Source organism: Amyelois transitella, chromosome 22 (genome assembly GCF_032362555.1).
Source record: "Amyelois transitella isolate CPQ chromosome 22, ilAmyTran1.1, whole genome shotgun sequence".
NCBI classification, from domain to species: Eukaryota; Metazoa; Arthropoda; class Insecta; order Lepidoptera; family Pyralidae; genus Amyelois; species Amyelois transitella.
The window spans coordinates 2,530,167-2,551,874 of NC_083525.1; the positions used below are offsets into that span (position 1 = coordinate 2,530,167).

The window sequence follows — 21,708 nt, forward strand, 5'->3', positions numbered from 1 at the left end:
GTTAAAAATTAAACAGTAATATACCGATAAGTAAGTACTTAATTTAATCCCAACACTACCTATATTTTCTAAAGTTCGTTTGAATCGAAATTATATATAGGTACCTACCTCTCGGATCTATCCATTGTCGTCCTTTCGATATAACTGATATCATAAAACACTGTTTTTGCAATGGTGAGACTGGTGTTTCTATTAATTTTAGCTTGTTCATATATGAACGAAAGTTATGCATGGGGTGAGTTTACAATCATGGTTTACTGGTTTTAACTTGTGCTTTCTCTTTTTTCCCCGCGTTTATCTCGATTACATCCTCACCTTTTGGGAGGCTCCATGACCATGGTTCTATTAGTTCGGGTGAGTCATGTTTTACATCGGTTAGTACAAGGCTTGTGTTTATGCTTTATAAGCTGTTCCACCCGCGACTTCGCTCACGGACATTGTCCTACGTAAACAGTCTTTTCTTGAATTAATTTCTCCTTCGATAGAAAAAAATCTCAACGTATGCTTCTATGAACATGAAAATGTGAATGTTATTAATCGATGCTCTTACAGCGTCGGGAAAAATGATCCAAGCTTTTCCTCGCAAGGTAGCTGAGGTCATTTTAAGGAGACTTGATATTTTCTTCCAACATTATCTAGTATTTTGTAGCAATAATTCAATGTTGACTTCAGATAAGCCTTGTGCCGCAAGACCAGCCAACACATCATATGTTTGTGTGTGCAACGCGACATATTGCGACGAAGTGGAGAGAGTGGTTCCTCAGCATGGGAAATTCCAAGTGTACACTACTTCTCAGGTAAGTTTAGATAACAAAGGATCGTAAAATGACCTATGATTATTGTTATGTGTCATGATTTATTTAAAAAAATATGGCCGTAAATTCTTTGCTTTTGGACGATGTTCTTTCAATGAAACTATCTCTCAACTTTATACCTATCCCGTAAGTCGTGATATGTTTCAGTGTGTACACGTACTTATATAAAATGATTTATTTTTTTCCAGAGTGGACTTCGTTTCCAGAAATCAGTTGGACTAATGCAACAATACTATGAAGATCCTAATGGTGAGACAATATTTTCTTCTACATGTTTATTACGACTTCTTCATGTTTATTACTATTACGACTATTTCGACTTCTATATTCCGAGCAGTTGGCTGAAAGGCCATAATTACCATGATGCTTTCCGATCCAAGTGGATAGGAGGAGGATCTATGCTTCATACAACATCCCACCGTAAATAAAGAGATTCGAACATGGCCTAACATTTTACCGGAAACCCTGCATTGCTATATATGATCTAAGTGAATGCTTAAATCAAAAAACATGAATAATATTGTACAGAAAAACAAAAAAATGAAACCATACTTTAGTCTATGGTTTGCATCTTCTCTCATGAATTCTTGTTAACAGCCGCAAAGGATTGTTACACGCTAGAGTTGAACCCGTTTAAGCAGTACCAAACAATAGAAGGTTTCGGAGGCGCCGCTACTGATTCTGCCGGCATCAATTGGGCGTCCTTGGATGATGAACAGCTCAAGAGAAATCTCATTGAGTAAGTATACTTTTATCTACATTATTACTCGTATAAAACGCGGTCACTATCTAGGAGAAAAATCCTCTCTTAGTACAGCCCTAAACCACATAAGGTACTTGCAAAATTTAAAATTTCTTAACCCAGCATTTTGGGCTGCGCCATGTCTGTCAACATGTCCGTCACATTAATTAAAAGATTTTATTTGTACAGATTTGTTTTTAAATACACACAGAGCCAATACAAAAGAATTTATCAAGTTGTGCTGGTCTAAGTGGAGGTTATTATTTTTTTTATTTATTGAGTCTAGCGGGAATTTGATAAGCCGTCAGCCAAAGTTATTTTCGTCGTATGCGTGTGAGTTTGCTTAACACATAATTAAGGCGTTAACTACTGATTATGTCCAGTTTCACTGTCAACAAGGTGGTTGGTGGAGTGGATCCCTAGCCAGAGATTCTACCTAGAAAGAGTGAATCTCAAAAACACGAAAACCTGCAAGCAATTTGGGCCACAAGTGTTTGGTAGAAAGGGTAGGCTGTTGAAATCCTGGCTAATCATCGCGTATAATTATATGCGAGCCAATGGGTATAATATAACTGAGGATGTCAAAGAAACGATAAGTAAAGGGAGAAGTCCAAAGCGTAGTTGTGGAGGGTACGACGGGGAATGAGAGGAAGACAGATGTTGTTTCTCATTCATTTATTTATATAATCACGTCTATATCCCTTTCGGGGTAGACAGAGCCAGCAGTCTTGAACGACTGCTAGGCCACGTTCAGCTGTAAGGCTAAATGATAGAATTGAGATTCAAATAGTGACAGGTTGCTAGGCCATCGCCTAAAAGAAGAATCTCCAGTTTTATTCGCCTATCCCTTAGTCGCCTTTTCCGACATCCATAGAAAAGAGATGGAGTGGTCCTATTCTTTCTTGTATTGGTGCCGGGAAACACACGGCACCTTTTTTTATTTTAATATTATGTAATAAGTCAAATAGAAAGAGATGAAGCGGTTTGTTTCTCACTTAGACTGTATTTAAAATTTTAGCATATTGATGTTGATTGTCTCTTCAGATCCTACTTCGGCTCCAATGGTATCGGCTACAACATGATCCGCGTGCCCATCGGAGGCTGCGACTTCTCCACGCGGCCGTACGCGTACAACGAGTTACCTGTCAACGACACTCACCTGTCAAACTTCTCACTCTCCTACGAAGATTATTCGTACAAGGCAATTGTTACTGTTGTTGTTTTCATTCTCCTGAGCCTAATTCGTTTGGTGTTTGCTATTCTCGTTTTAGACACTTTAATACATGCATTTTTATAGAATACGACCACTACATTTCTAGACCGCGGATGTCGTAAAAGGCATATAAGGGTATCTATTGATATTAAACTTGAGATTTTTCTCGTGGGCGATTGCCTAGTTACCTATTTGATTTTCAATTCCATGACTTAGCATTACTGCAGCTGAACGTGGCCTTTAATTCTTTTCAAAACCGTTGGCTTTGTCTACATCGCAGGGGATGAGGACGTGACTATATGTATGTATATATGTATTCTCGTCATTTTTATCATTATTCTCGTCGTGTTGGTCCGTGTCTCCACCCTAATGGCGAGGAACCCTGGGTAATTGTATCATCCTTTTCATCGTAAATAACAACCCATTTCTTCCTGAATCGCAGACTCCCCTCTGCATTATCATGCTAGCCACGATTTTAAAAATTTAAACCATATAGGAAAGTTTGTAGCTATTTACTTATGATGACGTCAGCACCCATTAAAAACAGTATTTTGGAAGTTCCCATAGAAGTTTAAGCTTCGGTCAGAAATTTTCTCTATAGAACCATCTGTTAAAAATGTCTGTCTGTCCCACAGATTCCAATGATAAAAGCTAGTATGAAGGTATCAACGGCGCCAATCCACCTCGTGGCAGCGACCTGGTCTCCTCCACTGTGGATGAAAGACCCGAGTAAGATATCAGGGGTCAACAGACTGAGGAAGCAGTTCTATCAGACATATGCCGATTACCATTTGAAGTAGGTTTTCTACTAGTAAATTTATGAGTAGCTTCGAAAAAAAATCTGATTTACCCCATAGAGGAAAAGGGGCACCCTGGGCTCCTCTTCAGACAGATGAGGTTTTAACCAGAATTAAGTTAGCAGAACGAAAAAGGTTGAGTATTACATGTATTTAAGAACATTTTTTTCAATATCATTAAGCTTCCTGGAACTTAGCAATAGCAACCTCAGTATTGTGGCTTTTTGGGAAGATGACAAATTCCAAAATAAAGACACCGAGTCTTTATTTTGGAATTTGTCAACTTTACGGAATAAGGACGTTGTTAGGATTTTTAGTGAGGGTAGTTTTAATATAATTATTTGTGGGTGGGCTTATTCATTTAGGGCGACGCTAGGAGTAATAATCTTTGTGGAAAGTAATACGGCTAAGTGGACAGAGTGGTATCACACCACGGGGTCCAATCATATGGTGACTTCGTCTGCTTAGTGCTTTCCAAAACGTTGACAATGTAAAGGTATGTGAATCGTCGATGCAGCAAAGGAAGAATGTAGCGATCGTGGCTAGTGGAAAGATGTAGTTTCTGCCATTTCTTCTTTCACTCCGGGAAAGAGGCGAGAATGAATATAAAATTGGTAAGTGGTAAGATTAAATTCATAGGATAAATTCGATACAGTTATTCTCTTTCTGATCATAGCATAATTCCCGATTGTGTTCCTCTTTTGTCTTCGAAGATATCTGACATCTCCGATTTGTGCTTCAATGATCCATTCAGAAACGCCATATCGATGAATAGAACTACTCCATATTTTACCCATAGATGTCGTAAAAGGCAACTAAGGGATAGGGCTTATATACTTGGGATTCCTCTTGTAAGCGATGGGCTAGCAACCTAGGTATATCAATTCCATCATAAAGCGATAAAGCTGAACGTGGCATTTCAGTCTTTCGAAGACTGTTGGCTTTTTCTACCCGGCAAGGGATATAGAAATAACTATATGTATGTATGCATGTGTATATCGATGAATTTTGTAGACAAATTGTTGACATATACAAGTTAATGTACTTTCACAGGTTCGTTCAGGAGTACTTCGACAACGGAATCCCCATTTGGGCTGTGACCACCACCAATGAGCCTCTCAGCGGGATCATGTCTCTGGGACACAACAACAGACTAGGGTGGACCACAAAGGGGATGGTATGTAACTGTGTGTAGCGAAGGAAGTATGCAGAGATCGTGGCAAGTGGAAAGAGATAGTCTCTGCCTACCCCTCCGGGAAAGAGGCGTGATTTTATGTATGTATGTATGTAACTGTAGGAAGCTATTTGACGGAATCTGCGGCGCAGCGGTAGTGCGCTTGTCTGTGTCAGTGGAGGTCCCGGGTTCGAATCTCGGCAAGGACATGATGAGAAACGACCTTTCCCTGATTGGCCTGGGTCTTGGATGTTTATCTATGTATTTATTGTAAATATAGTATCGTTGAGTTAGTATCTCGTAACACAAGTCTCAACTTACTTCGAGGCTAACTCAATCTGTGTAATTTGTCCCTTATGTATTTATTTATTATTATTTATTTAATTAAAGTTGCGTTTGTCACTGGAATTAAGATATGTTTTCTTATATTAATCAATTAATAATTCTGATTTTTTGTAGTTAAGGTCTTTAGATTTTTTCGCCCTTATTTCAATCTAATCATCATTTCCTTCAACAACACAAACAAATTCTACTTCTACTAAGTCATAACGGAGAGTAGCTTTTCGTTTGTTCATTATTCGGGCAAAAGCCATATATTATATTACTCGCCTTTATCCCTTATGGTGTAGTCAGAATAGTTTGGAAAAAATTAAGGCCACGTGCAACTAGATGGAATTAAGATTCAGATAGAACACTGCTTAGCCCATTGTCTTCAAGTTCGTAAGTCTTTCTCTTGATAGACTTAATATTCACACGAATGTATAAAACAACACTTTTATTTTTCAGGGTACCTGGATTTCTAAGAATTTGGGACCCACTCTCAGAAGCTCCGGTTTTAACGTGAAGATACTAGCTGGAGACGATCAACGGTTCACAGTTCCTCTTTGGTTTAACAATGTAAGTTAGTGCATCATCATCATTATCCTATGTCATCATGTATTTGCTGCATTATTTGTTAACTTCAAAGGTACTACGTAGGATTTGACAAAGTTTCAATGCAGTAAACTTAGTTCTAGGTAATTTATTAGTCGTCAAACAATGTTGTGTAACCTAAAGATATGACAATTATCAAGTGATAATGAAATGTCCTATGATAATTAATAAAACTTCTGAATTGGAATGTCCAGGGGAAAACCGTAGAAGTTAGTACTAGTTCATCAAACATGTACCAATTTCTGAGATGCCTAGGGTTTTTGGGGCAAAGCATTAGAGCATACAAACTAGTTGGGCATAAAAACAATTCTGGTGCGAGTACCACGCTATTCGTTAGCAAAACGCGAGAAAAAAGAGAGAGAGAAGAGAGTTATGAATGTGGATGAAGCGAGAGAAGTATGCAGAGATCGTGGCGAGTGGAAAGATGTAGTCTCTCCTTACCTCTCCGGGAGAAGGCGGAATTTTATGTGTGTATGTTTAACTCATACTACTCAAGTTTATTCACTATAAAAGGTGATCCAAGAGAAGCCAGAAGCCCTGGACTACATTGACGGCGTGGCTGTACACTTCTATATGGACCTGTTCAGCCCCCCAACACTACTTACTGAACCGCTTCAGGATCATCCCGAGAAGTTCGTCATCTACACTGAAGCATGTTAGTGTTTGATATAATTCTTCTTTTACATGGTGTACTTTTTGCTGGGGATTCAATGGGGATCAATAAATACTAAGCTCAGAGTGGCTTGTCAGAGAAAGGCTATCTTAATCACTTCACTAAATATTATAGTCACCTTTTTTTCCTCTGTTTGAATGTATGCGTTAATCTCGGAAAGATGCGGACGCATTTCGTTTCTGTTTGAAATGCTGGAAAGTGGGTTTTCTGAGGATAAACCTTCCTCAGAAAACCCTCTTTCCAATTTATAAATGATACCCGTGCGAAGCCGTGAGTGCTAGTTGGTAATCGAATTGGTAATAAAGTGTCTCTGTGTCAAATTTCTAAATATAAAAATAAGGGTCCAAATAATTTTGACATAGAGATGATGAGCGAATATTTATTATCTGTTTTTTGCCTTATAATTTTGTGAGGTATATTTTTTTATTTCAGGTATAGTCGAAGGCAAACCGCCAGTGGTTTTGGGATCTTGGGAAAGAGCAGAAAGATACATCACAAATATTATAGAAGTAATTTTTTTTCCTACGTTATTATTATATGTTACTTTATCGTTTATCGGTATTTATTTGAACGCATTTCATCCAAGTGCATTTCTGATTGTATTGTCACCTGTCATCTTCAGGATTCGGGTATCACACGCCATAATCATCCGTAACATTTGTGATGCTGTGAAAAGATTTGGTAAGGTTTAAATGATCTTAGAAGGGAATGGAGATTTAAAAGTGACAAGTTGCTAGCCTATCATGTGAATGAAGACTGCAAAGTAAATATGCCTTTCCTTTTAAATTTTAAAAATAATGTTCTAGCAATTCTTAAAAATTATGATACAAACAACTAGGATTCATATTATGCTTTATCCTAAAATCGTATAAGCGTACTTAAAAAAAGAAAAAATACTCTTAACAGGATTTGAACTACAACGTGGTCGGTTGGATCGACTGGAACCTGTGCCTGAACAGCGACGGAGGTCCCAATTACATCAGCAACTTTGTCGACTCCCCAATAATCGTGTTCCCCAAAAACGGGGAGTTCGTCAAGCAGCCGATGTTCTACGGCCTCGGACATTTCTCCAAGTTCATGGGAAGAGGTTCCAGGAGAATACATGTTAATGGGAATAAATGCTGCGATGTTAAACACGTGGCTGTCGTTAGCCCAGAAAATACAATCGTCGTTGTTCTTTATAATGGGTGAGATGAGAACTGTTTTTTTTATGATTAGTTCAAAAGCTGGTGTAGCTATTTCTTAATAAGGTCCCTTGTTTGAATTTGTTTTATTTTATTTATATAAAACTATATTGGGCCTTAAAGATATAATAGGTGAATTTAATACGAGTAGGTTTCTCAGTCAACCTTTAGAAAATAGCAAACAAATTAATCAGGTGTCAGTTCGGGAGAACAATAAACATAATTAAGAATAAAGATTTTCTTTTTTAAAAAACTTTGACACCGTTGTGTTGATTATTACTCATCTCATGACAGTGGTGTTGATTATTACTCAAAACATCTTTGCTGAAATCAAAATGATATACATCATGCCATTGGCCTTAAAACTGAATATGCTGCAGACCAGACAAAGTGTCAAAAGAAGTGGATCTTGGCCCAAAAAGCTATTTAAGAAAATGTATTTGTAGCATGGGAATTTAAAACAAATACACATATTTTTTTTTAATTTAAGAAATAAATTTGTTTCAGGGATAACAAAGATCGCGCAGTATCGTTGAAGTTGAGTGACAAGATAGCTTCAGTTGATTTACCGCCAAAATCTGTTGTTACAGTTGAACTTCCGAATACTGTTTAAAAATAGCTGAAATACCTAATATGTACTAGTTAAATATTAAATAATAAATACATTATTTATTATTTTTAATTGCTCCTTTTTTTTAATTACCTTTTTTGAGAGTTCTGTTAGTTAATGTGTTTGTTTAAATATTATTTGGTATAGCAGTAGATAGCTTACTTGGCATCTTGTTGAGCAGCTAACTATTGGTCTCTAAGGAACTGCATTGGGAGTCGTTTCAAGAACAGTGCTTATATCTTCTTTATTTTAAGGTTAGGGCGAGAGAAAATTAAAACATTATGCTTAGTCATTGTTCGCCAAGATAGGGTGAAAAAATAGGATACTTTTACATAGATACATACATATTACCACGTCTATATCCCATGCGGGTTGACAGAGCCAACAGTCTTGAAAAGACCGAAAGGCCACGTTCAGCTGTATGGTTTATAATGGGATTGAGATTCAAATAGTGACAGGTTGCAAGCCAATTGCCTACAAGAATAATCCCAAGTCTATTAGCCTTACCCCTTAGTCGCCTTTTACGATATCCATAGAAAAGAGATGGAGTGGTCTTATTCTTTTTTATATTGGTGCCGGGAACCACACGGCACACTAACTTAAAAAAAATTTAACAAAATTCCCGAAGGAACGAAAACTTCACCCCCGTAAAACGTACCTATAATTATCTACAGATAATGTAATTTTACGTTTAAAGCGTTAAGTGATACATAGGTATTAGCAATTTAAAATTTCTTGAGTAAATATAATGAACAAATAAAATAGCAGCTGACTTAAAGTACACATACAGTTTTTTCATTAAAATTTGAATGGCAAGCCGTAAAGACCCCAGATATGAATAGTTTCAATTAGTTACGGACTTTCGCATATCGTGGAATTTTTATGTGAATCAATAACACATTTTATGCAAGTCATTATAGCGTAGAAATATAACATTTAATTTTGTATATCCCTATATTTTATATTGATATTATCCCTATATTTTATTTTAATATGTATCCTACTACTATTATAAAGGCGAAAGTTTGTATGGATGTATGGATGTTTGTTACTCTTTCACGCAAAAACTACTGAACCGATTACCATGAAATTTGGTATGTAGGTAGCTGAAGACCCAGAATAACACATAGGCTACTTTTTATCCCAGAGTTCCCGCGGGATTGATAGGGTTTCCATGCGGACGAAGTCGCGGGCGGCCTCTAGTCTTTTATATTAAATGGCATAGCCTCCTCCGTAGTAGGTGAAATTCAGCGCATTGTGTAACCTCACCATACACATATGCATATGCTGAGTGATAACCCTTTTGGTCGCATCATGTTTTTTTTAATTTCTATGATTATGAACAATGTAATGTAACCTTTTGCGCCAAATAAAGATCTTTTTTTTTATTTCTTTCTGTCATATTTACTGTATTTCCCTTACTCGACTTATAACGACTAACCTCGGAATGACATAATGCTTTCAAATTTCACATTGGCTCCAGAAGGCTATGAATTAAGGGTAATTTCGGTGGTGTCCCATGCCGTGTGGTCTCCGGCACCAGTAGAAGGATTGCGTAAAAGGCGACTAAGGGATAGGCTTATAAACTTCTTCTTTTAGGCGATGGGCTAGCAACCTCTCACTATTTGAATCTTAATTTAATATACATATATATATATATATTTAAAACTTTATTGCACGAAATCAATATGTTACAAAGGACGAAATTAATGCCGTTTGACATTCGCGAATTTATGTCTTTTAATATTTCCAGGATCTACAAAATGGTCTGGTAGGATGGATCGATTGGAATCTAGCTGGACCATGAAGGTGGTCCATGTTGGGCCAAAAACTTTGTGGACGCTTCCGTCATCGTCTTCCCGGAAGATGAGGAATTTGTCAAGCAGCCCATGTACTACGCTATGGGGCATTTCTCCAAGTTCATTCCCAGAAATTCTGTCAGGATTGATGCTAGTGTTTGTGGGGTACAAGCAATTGATTACGTGGCGTTTGAGACACCTGGAAAAACATATATTGTTGTATTTTATAATGCGTAAGTTTATTTTGATCATGGCCATCCTTAAAATACTTTTAGTACTCGTAAAATTTTTACCTTAAGTTATAAAAAAAAAATTGGATTGTTTTCATGCTGTCAGAAAAATACAATTTTAGGACTCGAATCTAAAAAAACCTTTTTTATTTCAGGGGTGAAGAGCAGAGCGTGAATATTAAACTAAATGGATACAAGGCATCACTAAAACTAGCACCCCAGTCAATCATTACGGTGGAGCTGCCGCCATAGAAATCATCACGAAGGAACCCTTTGGGTCAAAGATTTCTTGTTTTGTCCAATCCAAAGCTCGCCACGTTTTCTCAACATCTCTTTTTTTTATTAAATAGTGATTTGAAGCAACTGTATGTACATTTTAATTATGGGATTCTTCTTTAAGGCGTTGGGCTAGCAACCTGTCACTATTCGGATCACAATTCTATCTTAAAGCCAAGTAGCTGAACGTGGCCTATCAGTCTTTTCAAGAATGTTTGGCTCTGTTTACCCCTTTAAGGATATAGACGTGATTATATATATGTATGTCTTTTTTATTTAAGCTCTAATTGAAATAAATACAAAAAAGATTTTGGTTTTACTTTGTGTTCCCAATTTGCCCAATAAAGGTATGGTCTGGTATTATTATAGTCACATTGCCATCTACCGGAAAAAAAAATAGAACAAGAGAAATAAAGTCTAAAATAGTATCGGGAAATACATAAAACAACACAATCTACTATATGTTTACGAATAAATCATGTTGTTTGTTGCAAAGCTGGCCCTATCGTTACAACGCTAGTTGACCTCAATCATTAAGAAACACGAGACCGACCATTGATAGTATGCACACAGTTAGTTCTCGACCATGATCGGTGCAGTGTTCATAGTGCTATGTGTCATTCTCCTACTCTATCATCTCGTTACAAGAAAATTCGATTACTGGAACCAACGAAAAATACCTTACATCAAACCCGTACCCTTATTCGGAAACTACGCCTCTTACATACTCTTAAAATCCTTCATAGGACACGTTACTCAATCAATATGTAGACAATTTCCAAATGCGCCGTACATTGGAACATTTTACGGCACCGAACCAGCCCTCCTGGTACAAGACCCTGAGGTAATCAAACTTATTATGGTTAAAGACTTCTACTATTTCAATGGCAGAGAAATCACTAACTACACGCATAGAGAACCCATCACCACTAATATGTTTTTCACTTACGGTGATAGGTGGAAAGTGATGAGGCAAAATTTGAATCCTCTTTTTTCATCTGCGAAAATTAAGAACATGTTTTATCTAATAGAGAAATGTGCACGACAATTCGAATCTATGTTGGATGATGAAGTAAGACAGGATAATATATTAAAAGTGAGAGCCTTGATGTCAAGATATACAATGGATTGTATAGGATCATGCGTCTTCGGTATAGAAACAAAAACAATGGAAAAAGGCGCTGATGAGAACCCGTTCACGATAATAGGTCACGATTTATTTTTAGAGACAAAGGTCGGAGGTCTTAAAATGATAGCTCGTTCTATATGGCCAGCCGTGTTTTACGCATTACGTCTTAGAAATTTTCCTGAGAACATAAGCACATTTTTTCACAAACTCATGACTGAAGTGTTTGCTGGACGAAATTACAAACCTACAACAAGGAATGATTTTGTTGATTTACTACTTAACTTGTACAATGAGAAATACTTGACTGGTGATAGTATAGAAAACATGAAAGGGGCAAATAAGAAAATATCTTTGAAGGTTGACGATGAAATGTTGGTAGCGCAGTGTTCTTTGTTTTTCGCCGCCGGTTTTGAGACGTCATCTACGACTGTACAATTTGTTCTTTATGAGCTTGCCAAGAAACCGGACGCTCAAGAGAAGGCTTTAGAAGAAGTGGACGAATATCTTAGACGTCATAATAATAGAGTAGAATTTGATTGTATTAATGAAATGCCTTATATTGAAGCCTGTATCGATGAGGCATTACGTCTGTATCCAGTATTGAGTGTTCTTACTCGAGAAGTTCACAAAGATTATACTCTGCCTTGTGGTGCAGTACTCGAAAAGGGCGTCAGGGTCCATTTGCCGGTGTACCATATACAGCATCGTCCAGACTTCTTCCCCGAACCCGAGGAATTCCGACCAGAAAGATTTCTAGGAGAGGAGAAACGTAACATAAAACAGTATACTTATTTCCCGTTTGGTGAAGGACCTAGGATCTGTATTGGTAAGCTTTTTTGAGAATTTCTTAAGTAAAGTTTGTTAGTTTGTAATTATTGCATATAAATTAAAACAGTTACAAGAAATAAAACATAATTATAAAATAAATAAATCACTAGCAGTGGCGGACTTATCCCATGAAGGAATCTCTTTCAGTCAACTGGCAAACAATAAAGGAACTAGATAATTAAGTAACAAAATCGGCAAGTTACTGCATTATAAGCAATAATATTATACTAGTTATATAATAATATACGAATATAAATATAAATTTATATACAGTAGGAATTGTATTTATACTTAACATTTCCGAATTATTATTGTAAAGTTCGAATCTAAACAAGTTTATTTTTAGAGGATGAAAATTTATCCAATGATTACTACCTTATCACAAATCAGCGCTCAAATTCAAGTTTCTTTAAACTTCATCAAATTAATAAAGACTTTTTACCCAATAATTTTTATTTAACCGAATTCTTATGAAACTTTTTCTAAAATGCGAAACTTACAACAAAAACCTTTATTATTCCAGGCATGCGTTTCTCCAAAATGCAAATGATACCCGGTCTCATCACAGTTCTGAAGAAGTACCGGGTGGAACCGGTGGGGCCTGCTGAAGAATTGGACTTCTTCTCAACCACCATGGTTATAACAGCGAAGAAGGAAATCAAGCTGAAATTTGTCAGGCGAGAAGATTGGCTACGACGCAAGTTCTGAATCAATACTAAAATAACTACTTACCTACGTTTTTATTTTAGTCTTTTATGGTTTAAAACTCTTGTGACTTGTTGGTTGACGATTTATAAGCGTTTGTGTGTGAATAAAATTTGTGGCGCCATTTTCCGCAAGCTACTAAAATACTTTGTTATTGAAAATTTTATAATTTTATTTTGTAATATTTAAGTTCGGTAATATACATTTATTAAAAGAAGTTAGTTATAGTTAACTTGTATTAAATATTACTTAGTTTTAATTCTGTTTACATTTAAGACAAAAAACGACATTAATCATTTATTCCATTTCACGTTATAAATAAGCGCGCTGTGTACCAAAATATATACCTAGTTTGGTACAAAGCGCGTTCATTCAAGGTCATAAACAAGGCTGTTCCTCTCTCTTTCTCTCTAACTCAGAATGAAATTCACTCTCTTTCTATCTTCTCTTTCTCTTGGCGTTCGTCCCGAATACATCCCCAGCCCGGGGCGTGCCTTTAAGATTATGATCCTGGATCGGGTAAATCAGGTTATAACACGAAACGACTCTCATCTTATTTCCACTCCATCTCTTTCCCATGGATGACGTAAAAGGCGATTAAGGGCTATGGCTTATAAACTTGAGATTCTTGTTTTAGGCGATGGGCTGGCAACCTGTCACTATTTGCATCTCAACTGTTGAACGTGGCTTATCAGTCATTTCAAGACTGCTGGCTCTGTCTACCCCGCAAGGGATACAGACGTGATTTTATGTATGTAATTACACGCTTGACAAAATTTGTCTAGACTAGACGAATGACTTGCTGTTTTCTACAGTATTAGGCCGTAATAAAGTGATCTGTAGCCTGAAAAGGCAAATATTGACTTAAGTTTACACGTGCAAGTTTTTATTAATTATTTGTAAATAATGATTTCACGAAAAAAATATGACATGTATTCTCATTAGTCACCTTAGTAACAATAGTAGTTACTTAGTACGTTCGTACGTTTATAAATATGTTCAACTATTATATGAGCCATAGATATCTTTATAACTATAAAAATGAGAATTGTGTCCCTCTTTTTAAGAGAATCGATCAATGGAAAGGCTAATAAAAATCGCGATGATTTTTCTTCACCGCACAAGCATCGATTATCAATATCAAGTTAAAAAAATTTAAATTTAAAGAGTTGATTTTTTCAAAAATCTTAAATGTTTGTTAAATAAAAAAAGAAATTGTTTTCTTTTGTTTGTAATATCTTTTTTGTACTAACGAAACAACACAAAAGCGAACCTATCCCATTTAGGGATATCTTCCAATCAACCTTTGATAATTAAGAGGAGAGTTATTTGAATAGGGCAGAAGTCTGTACATATCCTTATCCTATATAATCCTACATACATATATAAATATATTTTTTTGTCCAACAAAATTTATTTCGCAAACAATCCTATTAATTTTTTGAAAAAGTTGATAAAGTTTACAATATTATTGAAGTTAAAGTTGATTAGCTTTTCATGGCACTTTAGCATCAAACATACAAACAAATTAGATATATAATAATATAATACAAACTCAATAAAAGATTTTTATTATCCTTTGTATAGGTATAACAGTACCATGTACGAGTATATAATGGTATCATTGTTGACAATTATTGTAACTGGAGACTTGTTATCATAAGATCCGAGCCGGCCGCCTGCGCCGGTTGTGTAGTATAGAAATAACAAAATGTTGCCAAGGATATGTTGTGTGTTGATTCTGCTACTGGCTTATATAAGTAGGATACTTTCTGGTGAGTTTGTTTGTTTCATTAATAAAATATTGACATTTTTGCAGTATTTCGTTACACGCCATATCATAGGCAGATAAAAAGTTATATACACATATACTCTTATGATTGTCAATGGGAATATAGTCTGAAAAATAGAGATTCTTATAATGTTCAAGTAATGTCTACTTCCATTTGCTTGTTGGAATTTTTGTCAGAAAAGAATGAGGGAAGAATGACGAAGGTACGCTAAAAGAGGAGTAACGATATACAAATTTTAATTAAGAAGATACATTTGGGTATTTTACGCCCCGTTAATATCAAAATTTCTTTAAAACTAAACTACTAATTAAATAAACTATTGCTTTTCTATTTTTTATCTACAAACAACACTGACCACTATTGGAAAAATCATAAATAAAAAACAAATGGTTAACGAAGAGTTTTGCTTTTACAGGCTATTCAAAATTCCTTATTATGCTAATACGATGAAAACTTAAAAGAAATCGTCTTTTTCCCCAGAAAGACCATGCGCAGCCCGTCTGATTGAGGGCCAGTCTGTGGTGTGTGTCTGTAATTCTTCTTACTGCGATGATATTGTGAGAGAAAAACCAGAAGATGGCTACTTTACCGCCTACACGTCATCTGAGGTGAGAGTTCCAAGAATAGATCGGAAAAAAAAGTTCTGTAAATTCTCTTATGCCGTGTTTCGCTTGGAGATATTCTGAAAGAAAAGATGAAGGCTACTTTTAATACGATAAAATTGATTTGTTTTAAGAAAGGGCATTAAATCTGCTTTTGTATTCCACTTTGTTAATACCTATTTGAAGTCTCGCGTGCGATAAACAGTAAATTAAATGAACTAAAATTGAAAAGTTTTGAATCAGGAGATCAGATGAGACTCAGTCCATATAAAAACCTGACTTACCCAATCCAGGATACATGGTCAAAGGTATACCCCGGGCTCCTCTCCAAAGTGGTGAGGACGTAACCGGGACTAAAGTCAGGAGGAAGAGAAAAGTTTCCATCACGCAGGAATTCCTACTGTCCCTTATTTTTGCTTTTCAATTTTAGGCAGGGGCACGGTTCGTCAAACTCACAGGCCAGTTGCAAGATATCACAGAGGAATGCGGAATAGGCAAGTTTTATATTACTCTTATATTCGTTTTTATTAAAATGTCCTAATGTACTGGTTTGAATCCCTGACCAACAAAGAAAAAAGATTTACATTATTTTCCATTCTAGCTGATAGCCTAAACTTTTATCTCTCTTAAGTATAAATATGCTTATTAAATCCATGTTCATCATTTTTCTGATTGACTTGTATTTCGGGGTTATATACTTGTGTATTGTTCTAATCATCATCATAATCTGGGTATTCCTTATCTGCTATAACAATAACAGAAACAACTCCAATTATTATTAGGATGTAAGAAGACTACATTTAGTCTGGATCGCAGTTAGTAATATCAGAAGATAGTTGGTATAGTTCAAATCATCATCATAATCTGGGTATTCCTTATCTGCTATAACCACTTACTTTTAAATGACAGAAAACACACTTTAAATATTTTAGGATGTAAGAAGACTGTATTTAGTCTGGATCCCAATGAGCAATATCAGGAGATAGTTGGTTTCGGAGGTGCTGTGACCGACGCGGCTTCCATTAATTGGATGAATTTGACTGACCCACAGCTGAAGCAAAACCTTATTGAGTAAGTTATTTTAGAATAATGAAATAGGTGAAATGTTTAAACCTGGTATTTGGCCCAAACTCCTAAGATTTCAAACGGGAAAAATGTATTGATGAATGTAAAAGAATATAAAAAAATCTTAATCTCGGCATACAAACAAGGATTAAGCTAATTGGACAATTTTAGGTAATTCATTAATAAAAAAAAAAATTGACATTTTGATGCAGGAAACAAAACGAGATCTGTTCTTACAGTAGGCAGACTTAAAGAGATAAGCTTTAAAGATAAGCCGCCTTTCTTATATTCTCAAGTAGTTATAAAACCTTTTAATTATGTTTGCTTAGCTTTGGTTTCAATAATGTTTTTTGTTTAGTCAAAAGAACTTGTGGTCTGATTACCATTAAATTTTGCAGGTGCTTGTATAACAGTTTGTTGGGTAATTTTAATTATTCTTTGTATTTCAGCACATATTTCAGCAAAAGTGGTATAGAATACAACACGGTACGACTTCCGATCGGTGGCACAGACTTCTCCACTCATCCATATGCATATAATGAACTACCTGAAAATGACATCAACCTAACAAACTTTACTCTCCCCGATGAAGATAAGAAATTTAAGGTATTTGATGTTCAAAACAATAGTGGTAGGGTGATAACCTTCTTTATGGATTTAATTATATTGTTATAGAATATGCATTTATTGATAAAGCTGCTATTAGTGTTGTTACAGGTGTGTATGTATATTTCTAGAAGCTTGGAAAACAAGAATTGTGTACAAATCTGGTCTTTATGACTTGATTAATAATTTAATCCATGTTACTTTCGAGATAAAAACCGCTGCGTTTCATATAAAGGTAGATTTTAGGATTATCGAAAAAATAGCCAGTCATGCAAGTAACTGAGTGATCCCTGAGAATCTGTCATTGTATATTCATTCTAATGTATTCTTTCTTTTACAAGACATTACAAATAAGCTTTGTCTTTCAGATACCGATGATAAACGCCATAAAGAAGGTCGTGACGTCACCCTTGTACATTGTAGCGTCCACATGGTCCCCGCCAAAGTGGATGAAGACTAACAATGACTGGAGCGGGTTCTCAAAGCTGAAGGCAGAATATTATGACACTTATGCGCTTTATCATTATAGGTACAAATATTTTATAACTTAAAAATTTTTAGTGATTTTTGCAAAAGACGTATTTCTCTTTTGCAAATCACATAAAAGTTTTAAATAGGGAAGTCTGTACTCCTACTGAGTAAAACTCATCGTGTAACCAAAGATTCAATAGTGATTGATTTACTTAACAATATTTAAAATAAAATAAAACTTAACTTACGTACTACATGCTAACTTAGAATACAATGTAGAGGCAGGAAACTGAGTCAGACAGATGTTAAAGATACATTTGATACGATGGTTTAGGAGAATTTGGATAATCGATGTCTTATTGAAAAAAATTATGCTTTTAGATTTTTAGAACAGTATTTCGGACAAGGAATACCAATTTGGGCCATCACCACGACCAACGAACCAATTGACGGCGCACTCAATCTCGCATCGTTTAACTGCCTTGGATGGTGTGCTAAGGATATGGTATGTATGGATTATTCTTAATTTATGAACGGAAATGATATGATGTTTGTAGTTTATGACATTTAGATGATCAAAAGAAGGATAAAGAAAACATTGCGGTAAAGATAGATGTGGTAAATAAGGAAATTCTCGACATTAGTCACCTTTTTTGATTATATCACAGTTCTGAAAAAAATTTCATTACATTACAGGGTAAATGGATAGCCAATAATCTAGGACCAATGCTCCGCAACTCGACGTACCGCGACGTCAAGATTTTGGCCGTCGACGACCAGCGTATCAATATCCTATATTTCTTCAATTTGGTAAGTTGAATATTTACAAGTGCTTCTCCCTCAGTGGACCCCAGGCCCCAAAGCAAAGTGATGGAGGATGGCACACTGGGAGCACTCAAAGATGATGACAGAGTGGAAGCTATAAACCTAGGCAGACCAATCGTTGATAAATATGTTTTTTTTGTTCTGGTTGTTTTTGAAACAAAATGAGTTTTTGACAGACAAAAAAAAAGAACTTAGAATACTCCACCGAAAAGAGCTAGCTCTTAAACGTAAGATTATTCAGAACATTGCAGAAAGCCTGTTTATACATTTTTTCACAAATGACATATACTTTTTTAGATGATAAAAGAGAATAAGGAGTGCCTTCAATATATAGACGGCGTTGCTGTTCACTACTACACGGATTTTATAGTTCCTGCTTCAGTATTTAACCTCGTCTCCAAAACCCACCCCGATAAGTTTATCATCAGTACAGAAGCATGTGAAGGTATATTCCTCTAATGACATAGTTTTATCACTACTACTAGTATTACAATTCCATTGTAGTCCATCTGCTTTAAAAAGGTCTATGTTTTAGACGTTTCTATTTATTATCATATTTTTTTCCATTTCCAACTAATGAGTTACTTATTCTTCATTCATAGTTACAATCAGTCAATTCATCATTTATTTTGTTTCAGGGTCTATGCCGTGGGAAAAGGAAAAAGTACTTTTAGGATCATGGGATCGAGCTGTTAAATATATCAAAGATATTTTTACGGTAGGCATTTATAATTGAGTTCCTTACTTATACTAAGAAAGATACTATTTTGCTCCTAACAATGTACTTTTAAATGCGTTTGTTTAAAAATGTTATAAGCTGGCAACATGATCTGTCCTTCACTAATCTATTGGTTCTGTCTATCCCGTAAGGGATATGGACGTGATATGTGTATCTGTGAGTACTTCATGCGGTTTTTGATTTTAGCATGCGATCTATCACTTTTATTTAATCCTATCAAGATTCTTCGCCTTACTTGTTCTACAGGTTAAGTCTTTATTTTGTCACCTATTGCATCAATATTAGTGATTTTTAGCGACATTATAAGTAGAACGTCTTTATTTTTTCAAAACATTCTAATATACTTACTTATTATTGTTCTTCTTTAGGACTTAAACCACAATTTGGTTGGTTGGATCGACTGGAACTTGTGTTTGAACAAAGAAGGTGGTCCCAACTGGGTTCAAAACTACGTCGACTCTCCTATCATAGTGTTCCCTGAGTCGGGAGAGTTCGTCAAGCAGCCCATGTTCTACGCCCTGGGTCATGTCTCCAAGTTCATACAAAGAGGGTCCAGGAGAATTAAAATAACAGAGTCGAAGCCTTTCCTCTCTTCATCCATTGATAATGTCGCTGTTGCCACTCCGGGGAATGAAACTGTTGTAGTTGTTTTACATAATAAGTAAGTAAACCTATACTTTCAAGAAGTGAAGAATACTTGTAGCCTTGCTTGCATGAAAAGAGTTATGAATGTGAAAGCGAAAGAAGTAGGTACGATTGTGGCAAGTAATATGCAGTCTCTGCCTACCACATCGAAAAAGAGTAAGAATAGTTAGTAAGAAAAAGGTATGACGAGAAAAGTTGTAACTACAGGCTCAAATTTCATAGGATTTTTATATCAACTTAATCTTTAGGAGCTTAAAATTGTATTTTTTAATACTGTATATTAATAAACGATGATTTTGTTTATAATTTTTAAGAATCTCACACGCAATTGTTGTTTGATTGGATACTTTCTTATTTCTGCCACCAAAGATCGCGGTCATTACTTAAAAATTCATAATTATAATGAATTCAATATGATTCTTAAAAATTAAATCTCAATTACTCTATTCTACCTGTTATGAAAGTTGTATATTTTATTTACAGAGACAACCACGAGAGACCTATAACAATAAAATTAGAAGGTAAACAAGCAGAGTTGACTTTGAGTGCCAAATCCTTCACAACGATTGAATTGCCCTACAAGACCATATCGTCTAAGTAGAGTTTAAGTTGAGGGTTACACTTGCTAGTTACTTTCATAATTAAATAAACAATAAGCAGGTTACATCACACTGGATGATCAAATTTAAAAAAACAATTACAGACAAATAAATAAAAAAACGAGAAATTTCAATTACTGATTTGATTTATTTAATGTCTTTGACAAACGTATAAGCAATAGTTGAAATGAAACAAGAGAAAACTTGAATGAATTAAACTATCACGTTGAATGTGGCGCTAATATAAAAAGAAAAAAATGGAGACTGTTGCAAAAAAGTGATACCGATAATGAAAATATACCAAGAAAGTTCTCAATTAAGATGGCGATTCGTAAAGATATTGATCTGGAAGAGAATTATAAAGAAAGAGTAAACTGATAGAAATCTGAACAATCAAAATTGCTTTAAAGATAGTAGATAAAAGACCTGTACCGAAGCGAAGAAGATGGAAACTTTCCATTGCGTTTTTCTAATTCATGACTTCAATTGCATCATTATTTTTTTCAATTCTTCATTGTCATCAAGAACTAAAAGTTCTACGTTAAACATGATGTTTATTATTAAATAAAAATGTACGTCATCATTTCTACATTTTTTATTTTCAATAAGTTGCCTTCTAGCATCTTTCCTTGGTATTTAATCATTGTTAACTTAACATTAGGAAAGTCAGGTTTTTACACGAAGCGACTGATCCTTTGAGAGGGTACCTAACCCATATTTGTTAATGTAAAAAGCTACTCTAAATAAAAGTGCGTATTCCTTTAGCCGCCATTTACGACAATTACAAAAATAATAATAAGACTGACAAATATTTGTATTTTGTAATCATTATTTTACACAGAGTAAGGTCTTTTTAACTTCTTATACTCCTTTCCTTTTACGAACAGACATTTTAAGTAAAATCTTTAGGAATAGAATAAAACCTTTCCCATCTATGTCGTAAAAGACGACTAAGGGATAGGCTAATCTATCTTAAGGCTATCTTCTTCTAGGCGATGGGTTAGTAACCTGTCACTATTTGAATATCAATTCCATGATAAAGCCATGCAGCTGAATGGTCTTTTCAAGACTGTTAGTGAGGTGATAATATGTATAATTATATGTATGTAAAATCTTTTACATTGTGCATCAGGTCAACACAACAAAGAAGGTAGCAGTCAGTATTACTTAGTTCTATCCAGTCACGAAATAGCCCTATCAAATTCTGAGTCATCTCATACCTCTTCCCCTAGGATCTGGTCTCGACTAAATCTGC

General features: G+C 35.3%; 2 protein-coding genes across 2 annotated transcripts; both read left to right on the forward strand.

Annotated features, from left to right (window-relative positions):
* The first annotated feature begins 115 nt into the window (after nt 1-115).
* On the forward strand, nt 116-21,015 carry LOC106141399 (uncharacterized). The gene is made up of 27 exons (XM_060950831.1): nt 116-235; nt 673-797; nt 1,004-1,064; nt 1,413-1,554; nt 2,602-2,758; nt 3,406-3,566; nt 4,621-4,744; nt 5,528-5,638; nt 6,188-6,329; nt 6,780-6,856; nt 7,254-7,534; nt 8,039-8,138; nt 9,895-9,907; nt 11,604-12,401; nt 12,927-13,075; nt 14,805-14,883; nt 15,382-15,509; nt 15,934-15,997; nt 16,436-16,574; nt 17,018-17,174; nt 17,543-17,703; nt 18,027-18,150; nt 18,342-18,455; nt 18,768-18,915; nt 19,109-19,188; nt 19,578-19,870; nt 20,338-21,015. The coding sequence occupies exons 1-27, from the start codon at nt 172-174 to the stop codon at nt 20,453-20,455; spliced, it is 4,110 nt and encodes a 1,369-aa protein (XP_060806814.1). The 5' UTR covers nt 116-171; the 3' UTR covers nt 20,456-21,015.
* LOC132903171 (cytochrome P450 6B5-like) lies at nt 11,030-13,118 on the forward strand. The gene is made up of 2 exons (XM_060950649.1): nt 11,030-12,401; nt 12,927-13,118. The coding sequence occupies exons 1-2, from the start codon at nt 11,033-11,035 to the stop codon at nt 13,109-13,111; spliced, it is 1,554 nt and encodes a 517-aa protein (XP_060806632.1). The 5' UTR covers nt 11,030-11,032; the 3' UTR covers nt 13,112-13,118.
* Nucleotides 21,016-21,708: the final 693 nt, after the last annotated feature.